Source organism: Rhinolophus sinicus, linkage group LG09, assembly GCF_036562045.2.
Source record: "Rhinolophus sinicus isolate RSC01 linkage group LG09, ASM3656204v1, whole genome shotgun sequence".
Lineage (NCBI taxonomy): Eukaryota > Metazoa > Chordata > Mammalia > Chiroptera > Rhinolophidae > Rhinolophus > Rhinolophus sinicus.
In genome coordinates, this window is record NC_133758.1 from 39,749,773 (window position 1) to 39,777,699 (window position 27,927).

The window sequence follows — 27,927 nt, forward strand, 5'->3', positions numbered from 1 at the left end:
AATTTCATGATTAATGTTGAGAGAGATAGATATTCTCTGTTTTTTAAAAAAAATTAATGATGTCTAAATTGGGTCATGTTCTTATAGTGGGTTCCTGATCGTTTGAGCTGAGTTCGTTTGTTATTTTGGATTAATCTCTTAATCTATTTTCATTAGCTAGAGCTGTTGTGAAAAAAGGCCCCATGGGAAGAACAGAATTAGCTTGGTAATTTTGCTCATTCATCTGTGTGTGTATAACGTGTCTGTTTTCATTTCTGATGTTGCAGTTGGACTGGATAAAAGCAAATCATTTTTCACATTCTTCTGAGTGTGTCTGTGTCTCCTGTGCCTCTGAAGTCTTTTTTGTATGTCTGTTTTCTTCCAGGTGAGGAATTTTAAATTGGAACAGGAGCAAGAAAAAAACAAAATTTTGTCAGAAGCACTGGAGACTTTAGCCACTGAACATCATGAATTAGAGCAGTCCCTGGTGAAAGGCTCACCACCTCTCAGCATCCTTAGTGAGGACGAGTTCTATGATGCACTGTCAGGTAATTCTAGAATCCTGCCATCTGTATTGTTGGTGATTAAAAGCCCACCACCTACACGTTGTCTTAGAGTGGATGTCACCTTGCGTTTCCTGGAATGAACACTAGAGATGTATCACCACAGCTCCTCAAACTACCTATTATTTAGGTTTCTAGGAGCCTGAAAGCTTGGAATGAAAACCAGTCCTGAGTCTGCCTGTGTTGATGGCATATCCTGTACTGGGTATGCAGTGCAATTAAAACTGTACGAGTTTATTTCTTTATTCAGTGGCCATTAAATACCTCCCAGTTGCCGGTGCTATTACGTGTTTAAGGATAGAGATGGACATTTTCTGTCCTCTGGATACTGAGAAGTAATGGTAACAGTGCAGTATGCTAAGTGCTAAAGTAGAGGTGAGACCATGGTATAGCTGGAGCTGAGAAGAGCAAGTGCTAAGACTCAGAAATACATGCCAAACCACAGTGTTGCACACTGGAATCCTGCCTCTGACAGTAGCTAGCTGTGTGACCTTCCATAAGTTCCCTGACCTCTCTGGCTCTCAGTTTATACATATTTAAAATGGGGATAATTACAGTATCCATTTCAGCAGGTTGGGTCAGGACTAACTGAATTCATATGTTTCAGTATTATTTAGGACAGTACCTGACGTGTACTGAGAACTCAAAAAATGGGAGATGTATGTGGTGAGTCGAGAATGACTAGCAAGAGGAGATACTGCTAAGTAGTTTAGACCTTTTAGGAATTGACTTTAAAATGTTTGAAGTAGGTATAGGCAGGGCAGTGGAAGGAACATGGAGTGGGGAGTGTTTGGAGATTAGTGAGACTGTGAACAACTAATTCTTTTATGTGAGGAAATTAAGTGCTCATATAATAGGTGGACATATTATAATTACTGGGTTTCACAAAACTTGACCCTGGAAGCAGGAGACCTTGATGGATAAGGAGTTAAAGGATGAAATTCATATTAGGAAATTAAAGGAAACACAGTGAGAGGTAATAGAAATGAGAACTAAAGAAGATTAGATTAAGGAAATTAAAATGATTTGATAATATAGGATAAAGAAAATGATATTCTTAGACTTATGGAAGAAATTCATTATGTAAGATAAAACAGAGCAAATAGGAATATTAGTATTAGAAGTGAGCTAATCAAAAAAGGTAGAAAAGTAATTTTAAAAGCCAGATTTGGGGATAATTAGAGAAAAGATGATGGTGGGGATGATGCTGTCAATTAGATACAGTATTTGTGAAAAGAGTGACTCGTATTGAGAAGAGAAAGTAAAGATAGGATTGGAAAGCAGTGGAATAAGTGACAGGGTAAAGGAAATATGGAATATGATTGCAGGAGGGGAGAGGGGAGAGTGAATGACATTTATTCACATCTACCCTGTGCCAAGTACAGTAGCGTTATCTCCTCTATTTCTTCCGTTTGGGGCATCCAAAAAGGAAAGTCGGTAGGGAGATTATAGCATTAAATGTAAGGAAGCATGAATATGAAAGAGCCCACACTTCATCTGTTCATCCTTTAGGTCCTGAAAAAAAGTTTTTAATTTTCATTAAAAAACCTCATATTATAAACAATTCAATATAAAAGTGTGTGCAGTACTTAGTGAAATTTCTCCTTCATCCCTTATCCTATATGTACTCTACTTCCAAGGTTCTTAGTAACAGTCTTACATATTCTTTTTCAGACGTTTCAAAGCATTCACATGTACGTGTGCATGTGTACACACAGGACTTACCTGCGTAATTGTTCTGGATCTGCTTTTTCACGTAACGACGGGTCTTGGAAGTCTTTCCCATGAGTACTACAACTCTAGCCCATTCTTGTTAAAGGTTTCATAAAAGCCCATGATATGATTTACCAGTTTTCTTAATCATTCTGTTCTTTATAGACATTTAGCAGTTACTGTCATCTTTGTTTCTTAGTCATGTTTTAACACTCATCTCCACAATTGTCTCCTCTGGAAGGAGGAGACAGAAAGAACTGTATTTCTAAGTCAAGACTGGCAAACACATTTCATCGCAAGTGTCACTTCGGTTTGGTTTGCACTGTCTGCTGCTTTCTGGGTTGCTGTGTTGAGAAGGAACCTGAGGCTGAGTCCAAGTGTCTAGCTGAATCAGCGTGTTCTACTGTGGCTGCTGGGAATGAAGGACAGGGACAGCTGCCATGCATTTGAATGACCCACCGAGTTTTGTTACATTTGCCTGAACATAGTAGCCTCTCTGTGGCCACTCCTGTTTCCTACTATACATCTTGGGAATTATTAGGTACAATGTAGAACTCCATTAAAATTCACATTAACCTCCATTCCCACTTCCTCCTTCCCTTCTGTTACAAAAGAAGAAATGTTCCTCCTTAATTAAAGCTGTCTCCTCTTCAGTTGTTCAGGAACCCATCTCCTTGTGCCTACTCAAGAACTTTTGTTAGTTACTGTTTCTTCCGCCTACACTGTCAATACCACATCATTTAGATACTAACTTAAAATTGCTGTAGTAGTTTCCTGTTGCAGCTGTAACAAATGATCACAAACGCAGTGGCTTAAACAATATGCAGGTTTATTCCCATATAGTCCTGGCTGGAGGTCAGAAGTCCTAAAGTCAGGTGTGGGTAGGGCTTGTTCCTTCAGGACGATCTAGGGGAGGATCTGTTTCCTTGCCTTTTTCTAGCTTCCAGAGACACCGACATTCTTCAGTTTGAGGCCACAACCTCCATCTTTAAAGCCAGCCATGTGACAGTGATCTCTCTCTCGCTCTCTCACGCTCTCTCTCACTCTCTCTGACTCTGACCTTCTTCCCTCCGTTTTTTAAGGACCCTAGGGATTACAGTGGGCCCACCCTGATAATCCTGGATAGTCTCCCGTCTCAAGGTCCTTAACTCAGTCATGTCTGCAGAGGCCTTTTATCATGGAGGAGAACATGTCCACAGGTCCCAGAGATTAGGACATGAACATCTTTGGGGCTGGTTTCTGACTACCACAATTCCCATATCTGTATCTTCAACTCTGACCTCTTGTTTGAGATTTATGTACTTAACCATCCTCTGGATAAATAAAAAATGAATTCTTGACCTTCTTCCCAGATCCCCTTCCTTCTAGGGTTTGCCTCGTTTTAGTAAATGGTACCTCTTTCATCTAAAGCCAGAAACCTGGGAGTGATTCGTGACATTGATGTGCCACAGCAATGAAACCCAGACCAAGGCCTGTTTGTTTTACCTTCAACTCATTCCCTGAATCCATCTATGTTCTATTACTAGCGTAGTAGTTAAAAGGTCGGTGCTGAGGCTGGAAGGCTGTTGGTCAGTGATGTCTACCAATCTCTGTACCTTGTGGACAGTTACTTCTCTTTTCTGTGCCTCATTTCTTATCTGCAAATAAGTCATAGGATTATGGTAAGGAATAAATTCACAAATATTTTTACTTAACACAGTGTCTGGCACACTAACAGGATGACAACTGTTCTCATTATCATCACCGGTGCTGTACCCACTCTTGTCTGGCCCCTCTTAACTGACTGCTGTGCTTCCAGCCCTGCCCTCCTCAAGTTCAGTCTGTACATATCATCCACAGTGACACTTTGTAGACAATCGTATCATCGCATTCCCCTGCCTGAAATTACTCAGTGGCCTCTCATTGCACCTACAATAAAATTCAGACTCCTTACCCAGGGCTTCAGAACTCTCGATGTGATCCAGACCCTGCCTGTCTCTTCAGACCAATCGTGTCCCCTCATCCCCTTCCCTTACTGCGCTCTTGCCACGCTGGCTTCCTGCAGTCCTCACGTGCACTAGTGATAGCTGGCATTTGGATCCAGAATTAAAAGAGAACAGAAAAGCATACAAACCTATATTTCATTATTTGTAATTGCTGAATCAAAACAATAGATTCAATCAAGCCAGTCTCAATATTGAAATGATGTGAAAAAAAGACTTAGAGATACTTCTCTTAAAATGTTTGTAAATTATTTTCATTAAATGCTGGATCTTCAGAAATTGCTTACAAATTGTGTTACTTCCTTTGAAATAAAAGGATAGTTTTATTTGTTTAGACAGAAAGTTTGTGTGTGTTCAAGGAAGGAAATGGTTCTGTTGAGTGAAATTTCTGATATTACTGTAAGTGAACACTTACTGAGAAAAGGGCTAAACAAACATTCATGCATATTGAAGCAAAAAGATTTAATGAGAAACTAACTAGTTCTGTGGAAAAAATATATTCTGCCAGCAAAATAAGTGTAGAAATATGTAGAAGAAACCACTTTAGGAAAGAAGAAAGAGGTTCCTTCTACATATTCTTACCATATTTCTACCCTTTCAGTTTCATCTTTTTTATGTGCTACCCTTTTCTCCTACCAAAGCTCTCAACTATCTCTAAATTGTCTCTTCTTTTGGGTCAGCTTTCCTGACTCTGCCAGGCAGAATTAATCATTTCTTCTTTCGTGTTCCCTCAATTTGCCCATCATTTATAACCTGTTCATTGTTTTGTGCTCTTTATGATGGTAGGGACCATATCTATTCATATTCCTGAAGTACATTGCCTAGAATTATAGTTGCTTTCTAATGTTCATTGAGTATAGGTTGTTGAACAAATGACATTGCTTTTTCTGTCTTTCTGGAAAGTACATTGGAATTTACTGAAGAGCACAAGAGTATTGGTAATATTGATTCATATCATCTGCATATAGCACTTTAGATGCCATGAAGGAGAAGAGGGGTGGTGACAAAGGAGTGAGCGGGGGTGAGAGTATTAATGATAAAATTTGTTCATGAGGAACTTATGTGTGTAATCAAGTTGGAGCTATAAGACCTGCTCATGGCGGGGTGAGGGGGGGCGGAGATGAAAAAGTAGCTAAAGGGGAGAAAACTAAAGGTACGTGAGTTTAGGAATCTCTGATAATCTTCAAAGAAATTATTTTTGAAACATTTACTGCCAGTTAAATAATTTCCTGGCTGTTATTCTTTAATACTGGTCTGAGATAGTAGCTTCATGAAAATATCTGCCTTTTCAATATGATAACTTCAAAATGGATTGTTTTTCTTACTTTTTTTTTTTTTTTTTCATTTTTACAAACATGTTGAGATCCATGCTCAAAAAAGATTTTCTTGGATGGTTTTCCTTTTAATGCGATTTTGGTCAAAATGTGCATGACTAATTCGTACAATCCAGTAGTGTAGACTGGCCAAACCAATAGAGTTATGTCACACAATTGAAGCCAGTTTTAGCAATATCTCAGCAGTTGCAAGGATCGGTGGAAATCTACTAATAGTTGCAAGGGTAGGTGCTCAAAGTCTTTTAATTAACTTGATTCATTTATTTAATTTTGGAGATTATTTACTTTATTATTTATTTATAGTTGATATTCAATATTATTTTATATTAGTTTCAGGTATACAGCATAGTGGTTAGACATTTATATAATTTATGAAGTGATCCCCCCGGTAAGTCTAGTACCCTCCTGGCACTGTACATAATTATAACAATATTATTGACTGTATTCCCTATGCTGTACTTTACATCCTCATGACTGTTTTGTAACTACCAATTCGTACTTTTTAATCCCTTCACCTTTTCACCCAGGCTCCCAACCCCCCTCTTACCTGGTAACCATCACTTTCTTCTCTGTGTCTATGAATCTGTTTCTGGGCTATTTTGTTGTTGTTTATTTTGTTCTTTAGATTCCACATATAAGTGAAGTCATGATATTTGTCTTTCTCGGTATGACTTAGCATAATACCCCCTGGGTCCATCCATGTTGTTGCAGATGGTAAGATTTCATTTTTACTTTTATGGCTGAGTCATATTGCATTATATAATATATGTACCACATCTTCTTTATCCAGTTGTCTATTGATGGGCACTTATGTTGTTTCCATATCTTGGCTATTATAAATAGTGTTTCAGCGAACATAGGAGTACATATATCTTTTTGAATTGTGTTTTTGGATTTCTTCAGATAAGTGCCCAGAAATGGAATTGGTAGGTCTATTTTTAATTTTTTGAGAAACCTCCAAACTTTTCCGTAGAGACTATACCAGTGTGCAGTCCCACCAACAGTGCACGAGGATTGCCTTTTCTCCACATCCTTGTCAGCACTTATTGTTTTTTGATTTATTGATGATAGTCATTCTGACAGGTGTGAGATGATACCTTACTGTGGTGTTAATTTGCATTTCTTTGATGATTAGTGATGTTCAGCATATTTTCATATGTCTATTCACCATCTGCATGTCCTCTAGAGAAATGTCTGTTCAGGTCCTCTGCCTATGTGTTAATTGGACTGTTTGTTTTTTGGTGCTGAATTGTATGAGTTCTTTATAAATTTTGGATATTAACCATTTGTCAGATGTGTCACTGGCAGATATCTTGTCCCATTCAGTAAGATGTCTTTTCATTTTGTTGATGGTTTCCATTGCTGTGTGAAAACATTTTAGTTTGACATAGTCCCATTTGTTTATTTTTTCTTTTGATCCCTTGTCTGAGGATATATATCCGAAAAAAATATTACTAAGAGCAATGTCAGAGTTTACTGCCTTATGTTTTCTTCCAGGAGTTTTATGGATTCAGGCCTCACATGTAAGTCTTTCATCCATTTTTAGTTTATTCTTGTATACAGAGTAAGAAGGTGGTCCAGTTTAAATTTTTTTTTTTAGAGGGAAGGTTCTCCCCCCTCTTAATTTTATTGGGGAATATTGGGGAACAATGTGTTTCTCCAGGGCCCATCAGCTCCAAGTCGTTGTCCTTCAATCTAGTTGTGGAGGGCGCAGCTCAGCTCAAAGTCCACTCCCCGTTTTCAATCTTAGGTGCAGCGGACGCAGCCCACCATCCTATGCGGGAGTTGAACTGGCGACCTTGTTGTTCAGAGCTCGCACTGTAACCAATTGAGCCATCTGGCCACCCCCCCACCCCCACTGGTATTTTGATAGGGATTGCATTGCATATTTATATTGCTTTGGATAGTATGGACATTTTAACTATGTTAATTCTTCCTATCCATGAGCATGTTATATGCTTCCATTTATTTATATCTTCTTGAATTTCTCTCTTCAATGTCTTACAATTTTCCAAGTACAGGTCTTTTACCTCCTTGATTAAAGTTATTCCTAGGTATTTTTTGGATGCAATTGTAAATGGGGTTGTTTTCTTAATTTCTCTTTCTGATAGTTTCTTATTGATGTATAAAAATGCAACTGATTTGTGAATATTAATTTTGTATCCTGCTATTTATTGAATTCATTTATCAGTTCTAATAGATTTTGGTGGAATCTTTGGGATGCTCTATATAGTATCATGTCATCTGCAAATAATGACAGTTTTACTTCTTCCTATCCAACTTGGATGCCTTTTATTTTTTTCTTCTCTGATTGCTGTAGCTAGGACTTCCAATACTATGTTGAATAAACGTGGTGAAAGTGGACATCTTGCCTTGTTCCTGATCTTAAGTAAAATGCTTTTAGCTTTTCCCCATTGAGTGTGTTGTTAGCTGTGAGTTTGTCATATATGGCCTTTATTATGTTGAGATATGTTCCTTCTATCCCCACTTTGCTGAAAGTTCTTGTCATAAATGGATGCTGGTTTTGTTAAACACTTTTTCTGCATCTATTGATATGATCATATGACTTTTATCTTTCATTTTGTTTATGTGGTGTGTCACATTAATTGATTTGCAGATATTGAACCAACCCTGCATCCCAGGAATAAATCCCACTTTATCGTGGTGTATGATATTTTTAATGTATTGCTGAATTCAGTTTTCTAATATTTTGTTGAGGATTTTTGCATCTATGTTCATCAAGGATATCAGTGTATAGTCTTTTTTTTTTTTTTTTTGTAATGTCTTTGTCTCGTTTTAGAATCAGTATAGCAGTGGCCTTGTAGAATGTGTTTGGAAGCCTTTCCTCCTTTTAAATTTTTTGGAAAAGTTTGAGAAGAACAGGTGTTAATTTTTGTTTGAATGTTTGGTATAATTCACCTGTGAAGCCATTAGTCCAGGACTTCTGTTTGTTGGGAGTTTTTTTTATTACTGATCGATTTCATTATTAATTTGTTGGTTCAGATCTTCTGTTTCTTCCTGATTCAGTTTTGGAGGATTGTATGCTTTGGGGAATTTATCCGTTTCTCCCAGATTATCCGATTTGTTGGCATAATTGCTCCTAGTATTTTCTTAATTTTTTTTGTATTTCTGTGGTGTCCTTGTCACGACTTCTCCTCTTTCATTTCTGATGTTATTTATTTGGGTCCTTTCTCTTTTTCTCTTCATGGGTCTGGTTAAAGGTTTATCAATTTTGTTTATCTTTTCAAAGAACTAGCTTTTGACTTCGTTAATCTTTTGTATTGTTATTTTAGACTCTACTTCATTTACTTCTGCTCTGATCTTTGTTATTTCCTTCCTTCTATTCACTTTGGGTTCATCTGCTGTTCTTTTTCTAGTTTCTTTAAATGTAAATTTAGATTGTTTATTTGAGATTTTTCTTGTTTCTTGAGGTAGGCATGTATTTCTATGATGCTCCCTTTTAGGACTGCTTTCTCTGTGTCCCCAATTTTTTGCGTCGTTGTTTTTCCTTTTTCATTTGTCTCAGGTATCTTTTGATTTCTTCTTGATCTCATTGTTAACCTATTCGTTGTTTAGTAGCATGTTATTTAGTATCTATGTATTTGTGTGCGTTAAGGTGATTTTTTGTTTGTTTGTTTCTGTAATTGATTTCTAGTTTCATACCATTGTTGTTGGAGAAGATGCTTGATATGATATCAATCTTCTTGAATTTATTGACACTTGTTTTGTGGCCTAACTTGTGGTTTATCTTAGAAAATGTTCCATTTACTTGTGAAAAGAATGTATATTCTGCTTTTGGGGGTAGAATGCTCTAAAAATATCAATTAAATCTATCTAGTATGTCATTTAAGTCTGCTATTTCCTTGTTCATCTTCTGTCTGGAAGATCTGTCCATTGGTATCAATGGGGTTTTAAAGTCCCCTACTATGATTGTATTACTTTGGTCTTTCTCTTTATGTCAGTTAGTATTTGCTTAATATATTTATGTGCTACTATGTTGGGTGCATAGGTATTTACTAGGGTTATATCTTTTTGTTGGATTGATCCCTTTTATGATTATGTAATATCCTTTTTTGTGTATTATTATAATCTTCATTTTAAAGTCTATTCTGTCTGATATAAATATTGCTATACCAGTTTTTTGTTTTGTTTTGTTTTTGTTTTTTTTTGGTTTCCATTTGCCTGAAATATTCCATCCCTTTATTTTCAGTCAATGTGCCTTTCAATCTGAAGTTGGTCTTTTGTAGACAGCATATGCATGGGTCCTGTTTTCTTATCCATTCAGCTACCGTATGTCTTTTGATTGGAACATTTAATCCATTTACATTTAAAGTGATTATTGATAGGTACATAGTTATTGCCATTTTATTATTTGCATTTTTTATCTTCTTGTTTGTTTGTTTGTTTTCCCCCTTCTTCTTAAAGAAGTCCCTTTAATATTTCTTGTAATATTGACTTGGTAATAATGAATTCCTTTAACTTTTTCTTTTCTGGAAAGCTCTTTATTTCTCCTTCTATTTTAAATGATAGCCTTGCTGGATACAGTAGTCTTGGTTATAGATCCTTGCTTGTCATCACTTTCAATGTTTTGTACTAATCCCTTCTGGCCTGCAAAATTTCTGTTGAGAAATCAGCTGATACTCTTATGGGAGCTCCTTTGTAAGTAACTAGTTGTCTTTCTCTTGCTTCTTTTAAGATTCTCTCTTTGTCTTTAACCTTTGTCATTTTAATTTTGATGTGTCTTGGTGTATACCTGTTTGGGTTCATCTTGTTTTGGACTCTCTGTGCCTCCGGGACCTGTACGTCTTTTTCTTTTGCCAGGTTAGGAAAATTTTCAGTCATTATTCTTCAAATACATTTTCAGTCCCTTGTGCCCTCTCTTCTTCTGTTACTCCTATGATATGAATGTTGTTACATTTGATGTTGTCCCAAAAGTCCCTTAAACTATCTTCATTTTTTAACTCTTTTTTTCTTTTGCCATTCTGATTGGGTGCTTTCTGCTACCTTGTTTTCTAAATCACTGATTCGATCCTCTGCTTCATCTAATCTGTTGATTCCTTATAGAGTACTCATCAGTTCAGTTATTGTAGTCTTTATTTCTGCCTGGTTCTTTTTTATGGTTTCTATTTCCTTCTTTATGCTTCCTATCTCTTTGTTGAAGTTCTCACTAAGTTCCTTGAGCATCCGTACAATCAGTGGTTTGAACTCTATCTCTGGTAGGTTGTGTACCTCCATTTCATTTAGTTCTGTTTCTGGAGTTTTCTTCTGTTCTTTTATTTGGGACATGTTTCTTTGTTTCCTCATTTGGCTGCCTCTCTGTGTTCGTTTATATGTATTAGGTAGATCTAATGAGATCTATCAGTCTTCATGATGTCTCTCAGTAGTCTTATGTATAATAGTAGGTGTCCTATATGCCAAGTGGTGCCGTCTCCCTCATCACCTGTGCATGTGCTCCAGGAGTTTCCTTTGTGTGCGTTGTGTGTGCTCCTCCTGTTGTAGTTGAACCTTGATTGCTTTTGGCAGATCAGCGGCTGGGATTGATTCTCAGGCTAACTGGTTATGAGAACTGGCCACACCCACAGCGTCTGAGCTGTTGTGTCCAGTCTGACCCCGTAGAGAGCAATTCTCCCCAGCAAGCTCCAGTGCCTGTTGAGACGACTCTTTGGGTGTGCCACTGGTGGGGCTAATCAGGTAGTGCTCTGTTGTGGTCTGAAGCTGGCCTCCAGGTGTGTTGTTTCTGGGCCCTCTTGGTGGGGGTGGGCTCCTGTACAGGCCAATTCAGCCACTGCCTGTGACCTGTTTCTGACTACCTAGTAGCAACTACAAAGCTGTGCATGGTTGGTCACTGCCTGTACTGGACCTGGAGGTATGTGTGGGTGGCCACGCTGAGAGCTTAGCCTGGCTGTCATCAGTATTGGGCCTGGGGAGCTTGGTACAAAGCCCAGAGTACCTTGAGGCCTGATGCCACCTGCTGGCTGCCTGGTAGGCTCAGCCACTGAAAGAGCCTTCTGTGGTGTGTTGGGTCGGTCTGGTTGCCCTGGTGCTGAAAGTGTCTCTAGTGGTACTGCGTGAGTTGGGTGAGGTCCCAGGGAATCACCAAGGTAGGGCGGTTGATGTTCCCAAGTTTAGTGGAGATTCAGTTCTAGTGCCAGTGCTGAGCCTGTGGTCACTCTGCAAAATGCCCAGAGAACACCGAGGCCATGTGCCACTTCTCTTGGCCCATAGATTCTCTAGAGTTGTCCAAGAAAGACTACCAAATGACTTGGGGCTGGTTGCCTGCCACCGAAAGTGCCTCAGGTGGTCGTACAAGCCACTGTGGGTTGTTTGCTGCTAACAGAGCTTTCTGCAGTGTGCGGTGCCAGGCTGGTTGTCCAGGCGCCCAAAGTGCCTCTGGGGATGTTGAGTGGATTGGGCGGGGAGGGGTACCAAGGAGTCACTGGGGTGGAGTGAACAGATTTCACCAGGCCAGTGTTGTTTCAGATTTGGTCATGTGTGGGAGGACTCAAAATAGGAAAGATGGCGCCCAGCTGTAGGCTATACCAGAGGTGGGCACCACACAGGGATAATTGAAGCTGTTCCTCTGTCCCTCACCCTGAAGGCACACAACTCAGTCTTTCACTGTATATCTCTGGAACCTCTCGAGTTGCTGCCCCTGCGTCAGAGCCCAGGGTGAGTGCTTGCATGCAAGTGAGTCTGTGTGCAGGCCCTTTAAGAGGATGTCTGGGTTTCCAGCAGACTTTAGTCTCACTTAGACGGGCAGAATCCTTGCTGATTTTCACAACCAGATATTGTGGGTACTCCTTTCCCAGCACTGGACCCCTGGGCTGGGGATCCCAGGGCGGGGCTAGGACCCCTCACTCCTCGGGGGCCATTTCTGCCATTGAGATATCCCTCCTGATGCTACTACCCGTGGGTGTGGGACCAGTGCTCATGTCATTTTAAATCAAAACTTTCAAAATGGAAGGTGGTACTATAATGGCTTTGGCTTTGTCTGGAAAAAAGTAACACAGGCACAGTTATGACCTATGTCGAATAAAGGTTACTCAAATAAATATAACTGATAATAGTTTAGAACAGCAGTACCATCTATACTGACATCTTGCATAATAGAAGACAAAGGATTTGACCAAGGCTGGTCAGTGTAGTTGGGAAGAAGGCAGCAGTGCCTCTTGGCCTGTTACTAAGGCGTTCTCCATGCTGTAGTTTACGTTCCCAATCCCAGTGTTCATTCCCTACAGTTTATTTTTGAAATAGCTGTACATTTCTTATTTGGACCTTTTCTGTATGTCTCTTTTATAGTCTGGATCTGCCTAGTACTTGGTGACCTCATTCACCTCTGTATTCCCAGAACTTATTTCTCTCTTGTCCCCTCACCTTTTTTTTTTTTTTTTTTGGACAATTAGCTATACTACCTTGGTCTTACCTTTTTTATTATTAATAATTTTTTGTGTATTTCTTCATCTCCCCAGCAGCATTGCATGTCTCTTAAAGGCAGAGACCTTGTTGTATTAATTTTTATATTTCCTCTATTACCCATACAAAACAGGTTGATTGGTTGATGTAATGTATAACCAGTTAGGTGCTATAGAATATGAATGTTACAAAACACATTCTGTATGTAATACATGGGACAGCATTCTAGAGGAAATCCTTAGTGGCAGGGACTCTCAATCTAGTTTTGTGTTTATGACATTAAATAATTAACCTAGCAGCTTACTCATACTGTATGCATGTTTTAGGTAAAAACTGGTGAATATATTTACCCATTAGGTTTTGAGTTGACCTCTGGGCCCATCTTCATTTTCTGAAATGTTTTTATTGAGTAAATTAATGTATCCATTAAATATTTATTGAAAAACCATGTGCATTTTTTCTGCACTCCCCCGCCCCCCAAGGGTACCTTTCTTGGCTTCCTCAAGCCAACAGCCTTGTCTGGTGTCCCCACATACCAGGCAGGGATAAAGAGCCATTCAAGTTTTGTTCCTGCCCTTATCCTGACGCTCTGTCAGATTCAGGTGTGTGTGTTATGTGGTGACAGAATGGACCCCCAGCCAGAGTGGTGGGTCAGGACTCTGAACCAGCTGTGCGTGCTTTCTTATATCGATGTAAGAACATCCACACTAGAGAATTTTTATAATAATTTATTCAATCCAAACAGAGGATAAACCTGGAAGAAGGGAAGATCTCAACAGACTGAGAAAAATGCTTCCAACCATGTGCATTTTGTACTGTCCTTAGCATTGAGAGGATTTCATCAACCAGGCATGTTTTTTGAGTGTCCACTGTGTGCCAGGTGCTTTGTTGGGCATGGCTGTACCAACATAAATAAGATCCACTCCCTGAATCAGGATTTTTAGAAAGTCTAACAGAGAAAAAGATGGTTATACTGGACGGTAAAGGGAATCTGGTCCTCCAGCCCTCTGCCCCTACTCACTCCCAAGATCAGACCCTAGAGTTTGCCTCAGTTTCTTACATCTCACAATCTTGACTGACCACTGACTCCTGTCTTTCTATTCACTCTCTCTAAAATCCCTATCCCAACATTTCTGTGACCGCACCATGACATCTGCTTCATCTTTTCACTGTCCCTTACTCTATTCATGTCCTTGCTTCCCTCCTTACCAGGCTTAAGTTGCATGGCGTATCATGTAATCACCTGCCTTTCTTTCCCTGCATTATACTCACCTGGCAAAACTCCAGTCCATCCCTCTCCCCCTTCCATACCAGTCCTCAGGTGACTTGGTGAGGCTGGAGACAAATAAATACTAGGCCACACTGGTGGGTCTTGCTTTAAACCCATGGCTGTTAACTTTTGTTGTGCTCTTTTCCTGCTAAACAGTCCTACTAAATTTTTCTAGTCAGTTCCTTTTACATGCTTAGAAATTTAACTCACCTAAAATTTCTAATACCTTCTCCTTCGTCCTGCTCCATAGAGGGCATTGTGCCCCTGAGAAACTCCCCATGTTTCAACTATCAAAGCCACCTTCACATGTGAATGTGTACCCACATATTCTGCCTTCTCTACGTTGACGACTATTGTGTCCCTAACTGAAGACAACATCTGTGTTTGTGCCTGAGATCCCAGGCCTTCTGACCCACATAGGACAGTAATGCAGCTCCTTTTCTCTCCCAGATAATCAGTTATCCCTTGTCGCCATCAGCTGTTTTGTCTTTTAAAATATGGTCTATCTTATAAATATACCTTTGATCCCACATCACTTTCTTATTCTTTCTTGAGCGCCCTCTGTTTATATGCTGGTTCTCACCATTCCACTGCAGTTGCTCTTGACTAGGTAGGTCACCATTGTAATATACTCTGTTACATAATTGAGTGGTTCTTTCTCAGGTCTCATCTTTCTTGATCTTTCACCAGCACTTAAAAGTTGTTGGTTATCGTAACCTCCTTCATAGAACACTTTCCTTACTTGGCTTCTAAAAGACCGCTCTCATTTGATTTTATCTCTTAGTTTCCTGTGCTGGTCCTTTCGTATCCTTCTACCTTTAGCTATTAGAGTATCTCAGGGTGCAGGCATTGAACCTCTTCTTGTTTCTTTCTACACATACTCCCTATATTCCTTGTGCTCAGAGTGAGGTCTGAGGATCAGCAACATAGGCATTGCCCAAGAGCTTGTTAGACATGCAGAACCCAAGGCCCCAACTCAGACCTGGCAAATAAGAATCTGCATTTTTAATAAATCCGTAGGTGATTCATAGGGACATTAAAGCTTGAGCAACATTGCCTTTAAATGTTATCTATATTCTGATGAATCCGTAAGTTTATGTCTTCAGCCTCAGTCTTCTCCCTGAATTTCAGATTCATGTCTATCTACTGGGCATAGTCACTTAAATGTATAATGATATCTAAATGTCTTAAAATGTCCAGATGAGAACTCTTGATTTCTGCTGCCCTTTCTGCAGTCTCCGTGTTTTGGTAGATGGAAGATCTGTCTTTCTAGTTGCTTCGGCCAAGGCTGAAAACCTTTAAATTATCCATCACAGATGGTTTTATGTTTTTGGCCTCACATCCACATTCAGTCCATCAGAAAATTCTGTCAGATGTACTTTCAAAATACAGCAGAATCTGACCTCTTCTCATAATCCCACTCCTGTCACCCAGACCCAAAGCCCCCTCGTCCTGCACTTAGATTAATACAGTAGCTTTCTAACTGGTCTCTCTGCTTGCACCCTTATTTCCAACAGTATTTTAAACACAGGTGTTAGAGTGATCATTTTGAAACATGAATCAGTTCTCTGCACAAAACCCTCCAAAGGCTTTGCTTTTTGGCTGGAATAAGAGCCAGAATCCTAGGTGATCTGGCCCTCTGCCACCTTTCTGACATCTGCCTCTGTTCTCCTCACTCACTTTCTTCTATCAGTCTGACCTCAATGCTGGTTCTTGAACTTTCCAAGCATGTTCTTCCTCAGGCCTTTACTTTTCATTATTTCCCCTGCCTGGAATTCTCATATCCCAGGTGTCCATACTTCTCACTCCCTCACTTGCTTCATTTTTCTGCTCAGAGAGATCTTCAGTGTCATTTTTCTATCCTTTTTTCTTGCATTAAAAAGCACCTTTCACAGTAATATTCATTTGTTTGTTTATCTCCCACAATTAAAATGACGTAAGCTCCTCAGTGAAGGGAGGGATATATTCTCAGTCCTACAATAATGCTAGACAAAGAAAGATGCTCAATAAATACATGTTGGACAAGTTAATGATTAAGTACTGAAATTCAGAGGAGAGGCAGCTGACTGCTTGAGAAGGTTGTAGGAAGCATCACAAAGAAGTGACATTCATGGGGTGTTTAGAAGAATCAGTAAAGAGTTCTCTAGACAGATGAGATGGGGGAAGAATATTCTTTGTGGAAGAAGGCAACACATGCAAAGATAGAGAAAAATAGTTTCCAAAAACATCATAAAATGTGCTGTGACAGAAGCAGGGCTGAGTGTTTTGGACGCTGAGAGATAGTGATAAGATTAAGCCAAGACGGTAGTTTAAGACCAGGCCGTAATGAGTTGTAAGATTCTTGTTGTAAGATTCTGTTGAATAATTTGGATCTTAGCGTATAGGTGGTAGGAAGCTAACAGACACAATTAAACATACAGAGTGATATAGATTAGTATTTTAAAATTCACTTTTTTTAGTAAACATTGTGGAGTTTTTATAATATGCTTATAATTATACTGACAATTAAGAATTTAAAGAAAATAAGACATGGTCCCTACTCAGGAGTACACATCCTAGTAGAATGTAAGTGTTTTAGGAGTAAAGATTGATTTGAGGTCCTACTGTCCTAGATAAGAGATGACAACAGTTTGAATAAAAGCAATGTAAGTGAGAATGGGAAGTTTCAGTTCTGTCCCTTTATGTCTCTGGTAAACAAGTATCCTTCTGACATTTTCTCAAGGGTCAGAGGCTTCTTCAAGGATGCCTGGTTGACTTGCTTGAGTTGATCAAATCCCCGCTTACATAGGTTCTCCGTGCACCATTGCATTTCCCATAGTTGAAATTTTTAATTGTTTGTATAATTACTTGGTTCTTGTAGGCCTTGCCACCCAACTAGACAGTATATTCCATGAGGAACTCTGCATCCCTAGCAACTAGCATAGATTCTGGCACATACTGGTTCAAATATTTGAGTGAATGAATTTTTGAGATAAAATACTTTAAGACTAAATTGGCTGACCTTAAGGACCAGTTGGTTGTGGAGGAGGATGATAGCCTTACTTTCCATCTGTTTATTGAAAATTCCCACTTTGGCCCAAAGCATCTCAAACTCTATATAATGAAAACTAGACTTGTCATCCTATTCTGTCCCTTTCTACATTCCCTGTCTTGGTAAATGGCACCATCATTTACCCACTATGAAAACCACAAATGTGGAAGTCATCTTTTATGCCTTTTCTTTGCCCCTCCCCCATATCTAGGTATTTAGTCTTTGTCTTTTTTCCTGTTTTCTTCCCCCAATATTCACTGCCAGTGCTTTAGTTCAGCTCCCCCTCCCACAGACTATGACAGTCCCTTTCTAGTAGGTTTCCCTGGTTCCAGTCTTTGTACCTGCCATCCATCTTCCACGTTGCATGTTATCAGGTATGGGAGGCTTAAAAATAGCCCTCAAAAGATATGTTCAACTTCTAATTCCAGGAACCTATAACCTTCTTTTGGAAAAAAAGATCTTTGCAGATGTGATTAAGTTAAGGATTTTGAGATGAGAGGATCATCATGGACGACATGGGTGGGACCTAAATGCCGTCACAAGTATCCTTATAAGAGGAATGCTGGCCGCCACCAGAGCTGGAAGAGAGAAGGAACATATTCTCCCCGAAAGCCCCCAGAGGGACAGTGGTCCTGCCAACACTTTGATTTTGGTCCAGTGAAACGGATTTTGTACTTTTGGCCTCCAGAATTATGAAAGACTAAATTTTTGTTGTTTTAAGCCACCAAGTCTGTGGTAATTATTACAGTGGCCATGGGTTATCTATAAAGTCTAAAACTCTGAAGAGTTATCAGAGTTACTATAAAGTCTAAAACTGAGCTTACCACTCCCTGGAAAATCATCCAGTGACTCTCCATTACTACAGGTTAAGTCCAAACTCTGTAATCTGACTCACTTTAAGGCTTTCTCTTTGGCAGTCACATCCCTTCCAGCAGGCCAGCCTTCTGTCTAGCCATGCCAGATATTCTTGGACACACCTAGTTCTTTCAGGCCTTGGGACTGTTTACTCTTCTCCTCACACCCAGGGTTCTCTTTTCCTGCCTTAAACACTTTTTCATCATTGCAGTTCAAATGTCATCTTTGCTCGGAAACTTAACTTGGGTCCCCTAAGAGTGACTTCTGTCATTCCCACAAACACTTTGTGTAAACATATCTTTATTTGTGTGTCTTTCATTAGATTGGACTTTGAATACTTGGAGGGCACCAACCATATGTCATTAATCTTTCTAAACAGTTTCAGCAACTAACCCTTTACCTGGTGTGTGGTAGGTACTTGGTAAATGTTAATTTATTAAATTGAATCACAATACTTGTTTTATAACTATGGATTATTTTATAACTGGTCTTCAGTTCTAGAATGTTTTTCTCTGTAGAGTGCCTGCATCGGTGACCTTCTTGAAAATAATTTTAAGGATGTCAGCAAGACAAATTAGAAAGCTCTCTGGATTTAGTAGTCTAAAATAGATACATATAAGATTTCCAGTAGCCCACACACTACGGTTTGCATAATTCTTCATCCTCAATTACATGTGCAGATTTTGCAAGTTGTGGAAAGCAGTATATTTAGTTGCTTGGGGAAAAGTCAATACTTTAAGAAACTCTGTCATAAGCAACACTGTACCATTTGGCTGATTTTGACCTTGGACATCATTCAGAGAGAATATGTCTATATCCCTGAATGAGAGGATATGTCTAAAATGTCTTCTGACGCTTGGTGCTTGCTGCCAAGATTCCCTTTCAAGTTTTTCTCACTTTCTCAGTAGATTATTGTAGCAGTCTCTTGGCAGCCCCTTCTGGACTCATCTTGATTTTCACTTTATTCTAAATGTGGTATTTATTTTCTTCATGTTCTGCATATTTACTGTGTTGTTTTTGAGTTTACAAATTGTACCTTAAAGCTAAATAAAAACTTATCACTGATATTTTAAGCTTGGGTTACCTTGGGTTACTCTGGACATTTTTAGAACTTGCCTAGTTCGTGGGAAACCGTAATCAGTAAAGGTATTAAATCGAGTGTGTGTGCCTGACCATTTCCTGTTACCTTAAGTAACAGGGGGAGGGGTTATTTGGACATGATCCACGGTTCTTCCACATGTTGATCCTTTGTACTATTTGTTCCCAAGCTGATTTTCAAAGGTCATGTTAAAAAAAAAAAGTTTATCAGGATAACTTATAAGAATTGTTGGCATGTTTATATTGTTAACTTCATGACCTCTTCTTTCAGCCTTTTAATAGGAGGAAAAAAACTCAAAAATGTAGGAAGGAGGTAATGATCTTCTTAATTCCAAAATTTTTGTTTTTTTTAAACCACTTTATTGAGGTATGACTGACACACAGAAAGTTGTACATAGTTAATGTATACAACTTGATGAGTAAATTTTTAGTCATGTAAACCCAATTACAACCCTTGCTTTCATGCTATTTGGATGAGATTGGGGATTGTGTTAAATCTGAAATGTGTTCAAAATAATTCTAAGTCCTAATGTAGAGAGAGGTTCAAAGATCTGGGCCATTGAAGATTTGTGATATTAAAACAAACTTTCTATTAATATGACTTTTAATTGAGAAATAAATCAGGCACAGATTCTGTTTATCTTATGTGCTTGTCTGTAGTCTAGAGCATTTATCTTGTAAAATATAGTCTGTTTTTCACTGTTACTCTGACACTTTCTCTGTAAAATATAATTATCAATTAAGCCACCCAAACCCCTTTGCAACTAGATGGGAATAAGCAAACTTACAAATAAGTACATACTAAGAATTCCTTTTCCAGTCATTACACAGGGCTATAAAAATTATCCTAATTGCCATCAAAAGTTCAGTAAATAATGTAAGTCTATTTTACAAATCCTTTACTTTGTTTCTCAGAGGTGAATGAAGTATTCTGAAAATTTGGGGTGGATTTACTTATTATAGAAACCTGTATATTTGTAAGGGGGAAATGCAGAGGGAAATAAAAGGAAAAATTAAAGCTAACTTCGTGTGAAATCTAGCTATGTATATTGTTAAAATAAATCTCTTCTACACCATTTAAAAATACATCTGTATAAAAATGAACTAGTTTGGCTTCTAGGTGGTTTTCTTTCATCATTGTCATTGAGGTGAGAGATGACAGGCCCAGAATGTAGCTCATGCATACGGCATGATAGAGCTTTGGCTTTGGCCTGACCACCTTTTGTCTGCTTGTATGTTTGGGTTTTGTTTTGTTTTTGTTTTTATTGTGGTAAAATATACATAATGTATTTACCTTACCACTTTAAGGATTTTGTAGTATACAGTTCAGTGACATGAAGGGCAGTCACCTTGTTATGTACCCATCACCACTATCCCTCTCCAGCACTTTTTCATCATCCCCAAATGAAACTTTGTACCCATTAAACTCTAAGTCCACATCTCCCCCCTTGTTTTTAAAGCATGAGTCTAGTGGCCTCATGCTACGATAAGAGAGCACTGTGCACAAATAGGCATTAATACACTCTTTCCAATACTTTCTGCTTTCCACTAAGGAATTAATATATCGCCCAGTAACAGTGAATGGTAGATATGTATTTGATATGTATGTACATGTGTGGGTCTATTTGATATGTATATGTGTGGGCAAAATTGAAAAACGTGAAGTTTTAGGATTGAATTATCACCTCAGAGGCACTGACATCCATCACTGATTTTTCAGTACAGAGAGACTTGAAAAGTACTTTTGTGGGCAGGCTGTACCTTAATCAGTAAGCCTCCTCTGTTGCTGGGGCCTTTTGGTACTTAGGTAAATATGTTTGAATTTAAATATATTTGGAACTATAGACCTCCAAATGAAATGATGTTATCCTGGAGACAGATTGATGTGGCTAATGCTATGAAGCAATAGAATTTAAGAATGGCTCCCTCTTGCCAATAAAGTAACTCAGAACTACTTCATGCTGTATATACTGGTAGACATCTTGCTGTTCGTAGTATTAGAAATGACCGAGCTTTTGTTCTTAAACAGCTGGTGAGTTTTTATCTCACAGGCACTATAAATCATGTAATTGATCATTTTTCCTTTGCCTCTGAAGCTAGAATGCTCAGAGATAAGTTTGTGATTTACGGCTGGCAAGTATCCCAAACATCATGGCACGTATGGGATACTACATGATTCCTAGCTTCATTTTGTATTTTCCTCATCCCACTGCTTGCCTTTGGCTTTTATTTATCACGTCTAGTCAGACTCATGACTGACTCATAGCTTCACTTCCACCCAACTGGCCATACCACCGCTTCTTTCTTACGTCTTCTACTCCCGTCTTACTGAATGCTTCGTTCCTGTTGGGTCATGCTGTGACCTTTGCTTGGAACAGTTTGTCTGTTGTAACTCTCTTCCCCATCCCCACTCTTACTCCTTGTCAACTTAGCTCATTCATAAGCCACAATCCTATCCAGACACCCTGTCCTTCACTCTGTAAAATCAGCGGATCCTCCTCTGTGGCCACTGTCCCCATTTAGACTTCTGTTACTGCACCTACAAAAATTTACTGAGCTCACGTTTTCACAGAATAATTTACCTCTGCTGGACCATGGTCAGGAACCGTGTTACTGTACTTTGAATCCCACCATGCCTTGCACTTGAAGGAGGGGAGGATGGAATTCAGCAGTGTCAGAGGTGGTGGATGAGTCATGATAAGAACTGAACAATGACCATTGGACTTTGCAGTGTGGAGGTAATTGGTGACCTTTGTCAGAGCCTTCTGGGGGAAAGGATAGGGATAGCCTGATTGTGTTAACGAAGCAATGATGTTGGGAACAATGTAGAAAGGAGTGAGGATTAGGGGAGGAGGAGAAGCAGAGGAATAGGGAGAAAGAGACTAGAAGAGAGAAGGACTAAGAGAGAGGGAGTCAGGTACTGTCACCCCAGGAGCACAGGGTTCTATACTGCCGTCTCATAGTGTATCCCTAGGGTCCCAGGGTATGGATACAGCTAGCAGGTCTTCGGTTTGTAGTCACTGAGTTGAAATCTTGTTTAGAGCAAAGTTTGTCTTTGCTTCATTGAAACTCTTACTGTGTTACCGCTTGTCTGGTGTTTATTGTATATCTGCTTTTTGTTAAGAATGTTCTTTGTAGATGGATCAGTCCCTGTCTTATGAATTGTATCTCTTAAATAGCAGACACTGTATCTTCAGCATAAATGCTTGAGGTTTAATAAAGGCTTGAGGCTTTTTGCTTCAGTGCTTTTTGGTTTGTAAGATGTGGGGGAGGAAGCAATTTTTCTCTGTCTTTCTAGGTTCTTTCAGCTGGTCTAATAATTAAATCAACATGAAACAGATTAACAAAATTTAATTACATACATGTGAATGGGAACCCCACATGTATGAGTCAGAGATCCCACGTACATGACAGGTTCTGAGACAGAAAGGGAAAAATGTACATATGGCATCCTGAGCCAAGGAATGCGGTATGGTGCCTGGGGCTTCAGAAGGGAGGAAGGTCGTAAGAAGGGCAAATGTTCATAATGAGATGTTTGGCCTGCCCTATATATAGGCCATAAATAGTTATCTCTGGTAGTAACATTATGGGCAAGGCCCCCTGCTTAGATTCTTCTAGGTAGTAGTTAAGGGAGGGACAGAAGTTTCTCCTGAGCCCACAGGGTCTCGATTGCTTTTAGCTCAAAATAATTCATGTCAAGCTAGTACATCGTAGGCAGGGCTGTTCTGAACTCCTTGAATCACATCTAAATTGTGAAGTAATAATGCATCTTAAATAATACTGACCAAAACAGACAAGATTATCTTGTTTGACTCTTTAAATTCTTTTTTTTATATGAAACAAATTTGAAAATGTAGAAGTGAAAAAAAATCACCCCAAGGCCATTGTCATCATCTTTTAGTAAGATTTTGCTCATGCTGCCCTCTCAGAACAATGCTGCTCTCCCACCTGAGCACCATTTTCATTTGTAAAAGATTTATCTGTAGTTCCCACCTCTCCGACGTAGCCTTTCCTGATACGCATTTGCCTCCCCCAGAAAGTGGTCTGATCCCTTCTATGCCTCACTGTGCTCTAGGCAAACTTCTGTCATGTTACTGCTCTCGTTTGTACAGGTACGTATCTGTTCATCTGAGCTAGACTGGTCTTTCTTTAGGACAGAGTAAAATTATTATTTTGCTTATATTTTAGAGTTGTAAAATGATATCCTGATTTTTTGTCTTTGCATTATGTTAAAAGAATTTTATATTTTATTAAATTATTTTACAAGTATAATTTTAACTGCTTATTTCATATAGTGGGTGTCCCCTTGTTACTGGCTACACAGGTCATCTTTAATTTTTTTTTCAGTAAAATATCGTGACTACCTGCCAGAATTGACAATGAAAAATAAATATCTCTTTATTATTAAAATATGTTTCTTTGTTATAAGGCACATGACAGAACAAAGCTGTATTTTTAATTCCAGTAGTATTATATTTACAGGAAATAAAAATAACTTTACCAGCATTGCAATTCTTTCTGTAAGTAACTTACACCATTCAGAGGGTCCAGAGTTCAGGGCTGAAGGTGTGTTGTCCAGCCTGCGGTAGTGCTTGGTCATCAGTTGTTACTAATCAACCAAATGTGATAAAAATAAGGTTCTGTGGTTTTGACTGAATTATTGAATCAGTAGCGGGGAAAGAAAGTACTGAAAAAAATTTTTTTCTAAACATTTTAGCTATAAGGCATATTAAGCAGATGGTCCAAAATTTCTTTAAGGGAAGTTTGCTTGAGTAAGAGTGCTTCTCCAGCGCTGAGGACAGTTGAGTGTATAGTCATCTGCTTAAGGAGAAGTTAGAAGCTACCTTGAATTTACATTGTAATAAAAACTTAAAAATTCCTAGAGATTGTGACTCCTGCTTTGAGTTGAAGTATCTAGAGCATTGAACAAGGAATTAGAAAACTTGGTTCGCTTCCTGTTTTGCCTAATTCACAAACCATGAGACCACTAGCATTCTTGTTAACGCCATGGTCCTCCCTCACCTTCACCGAAGCACCTTAGAGAGGCTCAAAGGAGGTGAAGACTGTGAATGTGCCCCCAAAACAATAATGTACTATACGTTATATAAATAAGGTATCTTATTCCCTCACAGGCAGATGGCTCCATTCTGAATACTCAGCCAATTGGGAACATGGCGTTTTCATCCCCAAAATGCCTGCCTGATAATTAGATTTTATACAGACACTTCTGGCTTTAGCTCTTGAGGATTTAAGTAATATCATACCAGAAGAAGTATCTTTAAAAGTATTTTTAAATTACCTTTGCTTCTGTGTCTGTGGTATTGGATATAATTTATGCTTCTCACAAGTATAGACACTCTAGCTTTTTCCTTATAATGAATTTTAAAAACTGAATGTTTTTTGGTAAGTTATGCTTAAGCAGTTTTGAGAGGGAAGATAAAAATAGAAATGTTGGGAAACACTGAATATTCCTTAAAGAATTAGGTACTCTTTGGTAATCTCTCTTAATATAAAAAAGCTGTTTGTCAGTCAGTGTAAACTTATATCTGTTTCATAAATTCTCTTTGGCCTTATTGGGTGCAGGTTCACTGAAATCCCCAAGGAGGTAGTTAACGGATGGATTATTGAAGGACAAAGTACACTCCTTAAGTTTCAAAGCCTGATGCATTAAAGGGAGCTATCCATTGTTACCGAAGCCAAGTTCAATTCACTGACTATGAACCTGCTCTGCTACAGATTCCGAGTCTGAACGGTCCCTGAGTAGATTGGAAGCAGTGACAGCGCACTCCTTTGAAGAGGAAGGCAAGCATTTGAGCAGTAAACACAGAATGTCCGAAGGAAAAGATTGTGGTGGGGGAGATGCTCTCTCCAATGGCATCAAAAAACACAGGTAGGAGAGCCTTTAACATTATCATTGCTGACATTTTGTTATCAAGTACATTTGGGTTCTTCAGAGTATGCCTTCTCTTCCCCCCCCCCCCCATTGGATATTTCTATTGCTATATCGCCTCACAGAAAGGATTTCTCTTTGTCCATTTACGAGAACGTCATCATCTGTAATTGTAGAAACAAAGCACACAACTTGGTTTTAGCTAGATGGTTTTCAGGGAACATAAATCTTTTAGTTGGTGATTTAGAAAGGCTATTCAGAAGTCCCTATTGAAATTGATGCTGGGTTCCTTTTTTCATCATACATCTTTTATGACTTTGCCTCCCAGTGCTATTTTAGTTTCTAGTCATTTGATCTTGTTGGTTTTATTAAGAATGGATGGTAATATTGCCTGTCTGTTGATTCAATTTAGTTACATTTTAACAAAGACTTTTATTAAGACCCAGGGCTTGTTGGACATATCCATTTTATACTGTCTAATAATATTAGTATCTTTTTATTCCCTTGATGATTGTCCCAAATTAATGAGACGTAACAGACACTAGAGTTCTCCAGTTTCAGCACAGGTTTACAGACACAGTGGCATATGTGCATGCTGGCATTCATAGAGTAAAATATTTTATCTAATTATCAATAAAGGATATATCCTGTTGTCATTGTAAAAAGCACTTGGTGGGTAAGAAGTTATTCATGGTTAATTTCTATAAGATAGTTTTTATTTAATCTTTGTGTAACATGCACCCCATTTCTACACCATGATTCTGGCCACAATGGTCTCAATTATTTTTCTACTGGAAAAAGTGTACATATCACTTTTGATTTATGTGTTTTTGCCCCTTGTTTAACAAAATGTCTCAGTTTGTACTTACTTTGACAAGATCAGTGAGTTTTAGGTAATAGACTAGATAAAACCAGAGTTTTCTTTCTTTGATGAGAGGGTATCCTCCAAACATGCTGACTGATGGTTGTCTTTTGGTGGAGTTTACCATTGCAAATTATGTGGCCAGCAGTGAGTGTCTTTCCTGATTTCCTCTGCAGTTCCTGTCAGCAACTTTGGAGGGCCAAGATTCAGTTCTGAGCTGGTCATGACCTAACAGGAAACCTGGCAGGTCTACAAATCTCGAGCGAAAAATGACCTTTATTTAATACATATATCATGACAGTTTAGTGAGGACGCAAGTGAAATATTTGGAATGTTCAAGGAAGCATACAGATGTTGATGCAACTGTTAAAATACCAGAAACAGCACTGTGCTTCGATGCTATCATATCCTATGGCTGAAAGGGGATTTCTCTGCTTTTCAGGGCCTGATAGCACTTTTGTGTGTGTGCTGTAATCACAACAGTAGTTCTTTTGCTTTTGACAGAAATTTATTACACTATATTCATATATGCTGTGTTCTGTCTTAAACCCAGAATTTACAGATGATGCAGATTTAAGATGAATTTAAGATGAAATTGTTCAAAAAATGAAATCAGAACAAGTCAAAAAAAACCCCACAAAGAAGTGCAACTAGATAGTGACCTAACCAGGAAAGGTAAAGTGATAAACAGGAGGCAACTTATTAAATCTATAAATGTAATAAAACATTCTTCAGTTATTCAAAGGAAAAGAGGACAATTTAGGAAATTGTCAGCACTCAAATATGTGGGAAATCATAACTTTTTATTTTGAAAAGTAGCGATTATAGGGTTTTTTTTAAAAGCCTGACCTTTTTTCATACAATTCTTCTTTAATCAAATAAGAACATACATAAGCATAAATTATGCCACATGTAACTTAAAAGTTTCATTTTAGAACAGGAAAATAGGTGGAATATTCAATGTTATCAAATCTCTCTTGCCTGTGTTTTACATTGCATTATAAGTAATCTGTTTATAATAGGCAATTATTGATATTAAGACTAATTTGAATTAATAGTAATTTTGGTGATGTTTTAGAAAAGCAGATGTATGTTGCTATTGGGGTATCGACCTGACATGACCATGAAATTGATTTGAAGTTTTCTATTATATCTTTAAGTGAAATTTGTATTTAACCTTGTCATACATTTCTGTTTTCTTTAATATTGAAAAATAATTTATTCACCACTTGCTTAATTTTCCCATGAAAACCTTACATTTCCTGCCTACCTCATATCACCACTTACCCCAGGATATGCACACTTAAATTTAGGAAGGGAAACGGGAAGAATGTGGATTATAAAAAAAGAGAGGAATGCTTATTTTTAAGTGGGAAAAGAGAAGACTTACAAATTATAGGTCACATGGAATGGATTAAATTGTGGCTTAATTTGCTGATAAAATAGAACAAGTGTTTTCAACCATTTTTGTTTTTTAGCCATGGCACCATTTGGTCCACATAAATTCAGTGTGGAAACTACTAATATCTCAGCCACCTTCAGAGATTGATGAGATTCCCTACAGAGGGGTCTTCTCTTTCCTCCCCATTCTCCTGCTTCAGTGGGAATCACCATATCTACTTCATGTCCTTAGCCATCAAAAAATACTTAAGCTTTCCTTTCTATAGTAAATGTCATAGAAACAACAGGTCCCCCCCAAATATAACATAATAAACCATTCCAGGCTATGTTTCTGCTCCTATTTAATGTGTTAGCCTACACAGAGCACCTAGGAGAGGGCCTGCCACATAGGAAGTACTCAGTGTAAAGGGCTTGTTTTTAACGCTGTTTACTCCCTTTCTCCTCAAAGACGGTGATTTGCTTTGCTTTGAAGAACCTCTGCCCTCTTGTTTTCCTTTTCTATCTAATTATCATAGGATGACATCATGGGGTGCAGT

At 38.5% G+C, this 27,927-nt stretch overlaps 1 protein-coding gene across 7 annotated transcripts in view; it reads left to right on the forward strand.

Annotated features, from left to right (window-relative positions):
- Positions 1-27,927, forward strand: part of OSBPL1A (oxysterol binding protein like 1A) — a 211,418-nt gene that overhangs the window by 124,514 nt on the left and 58,977 nt on the right. For 6 of the 7 annotated variants that reach the window (XM_019741214.2, XM_019741215.2, XM_074340215.1 and 3 more), the window contains 2 exons: positions 365-527; positions 24,975-25,128. In XM_019741214.2, the coding sequence (XP_019596773.1) occupies positions 365-527; positions 24,975-25,128 (317 nt within the window). The remainder of the gene's footprint in view (positions 1-364; positions 528-24,974; positions 25,129-27,927) is intronic. The other variant, XM_019741220.2, reaches the window with a different exon arrangement.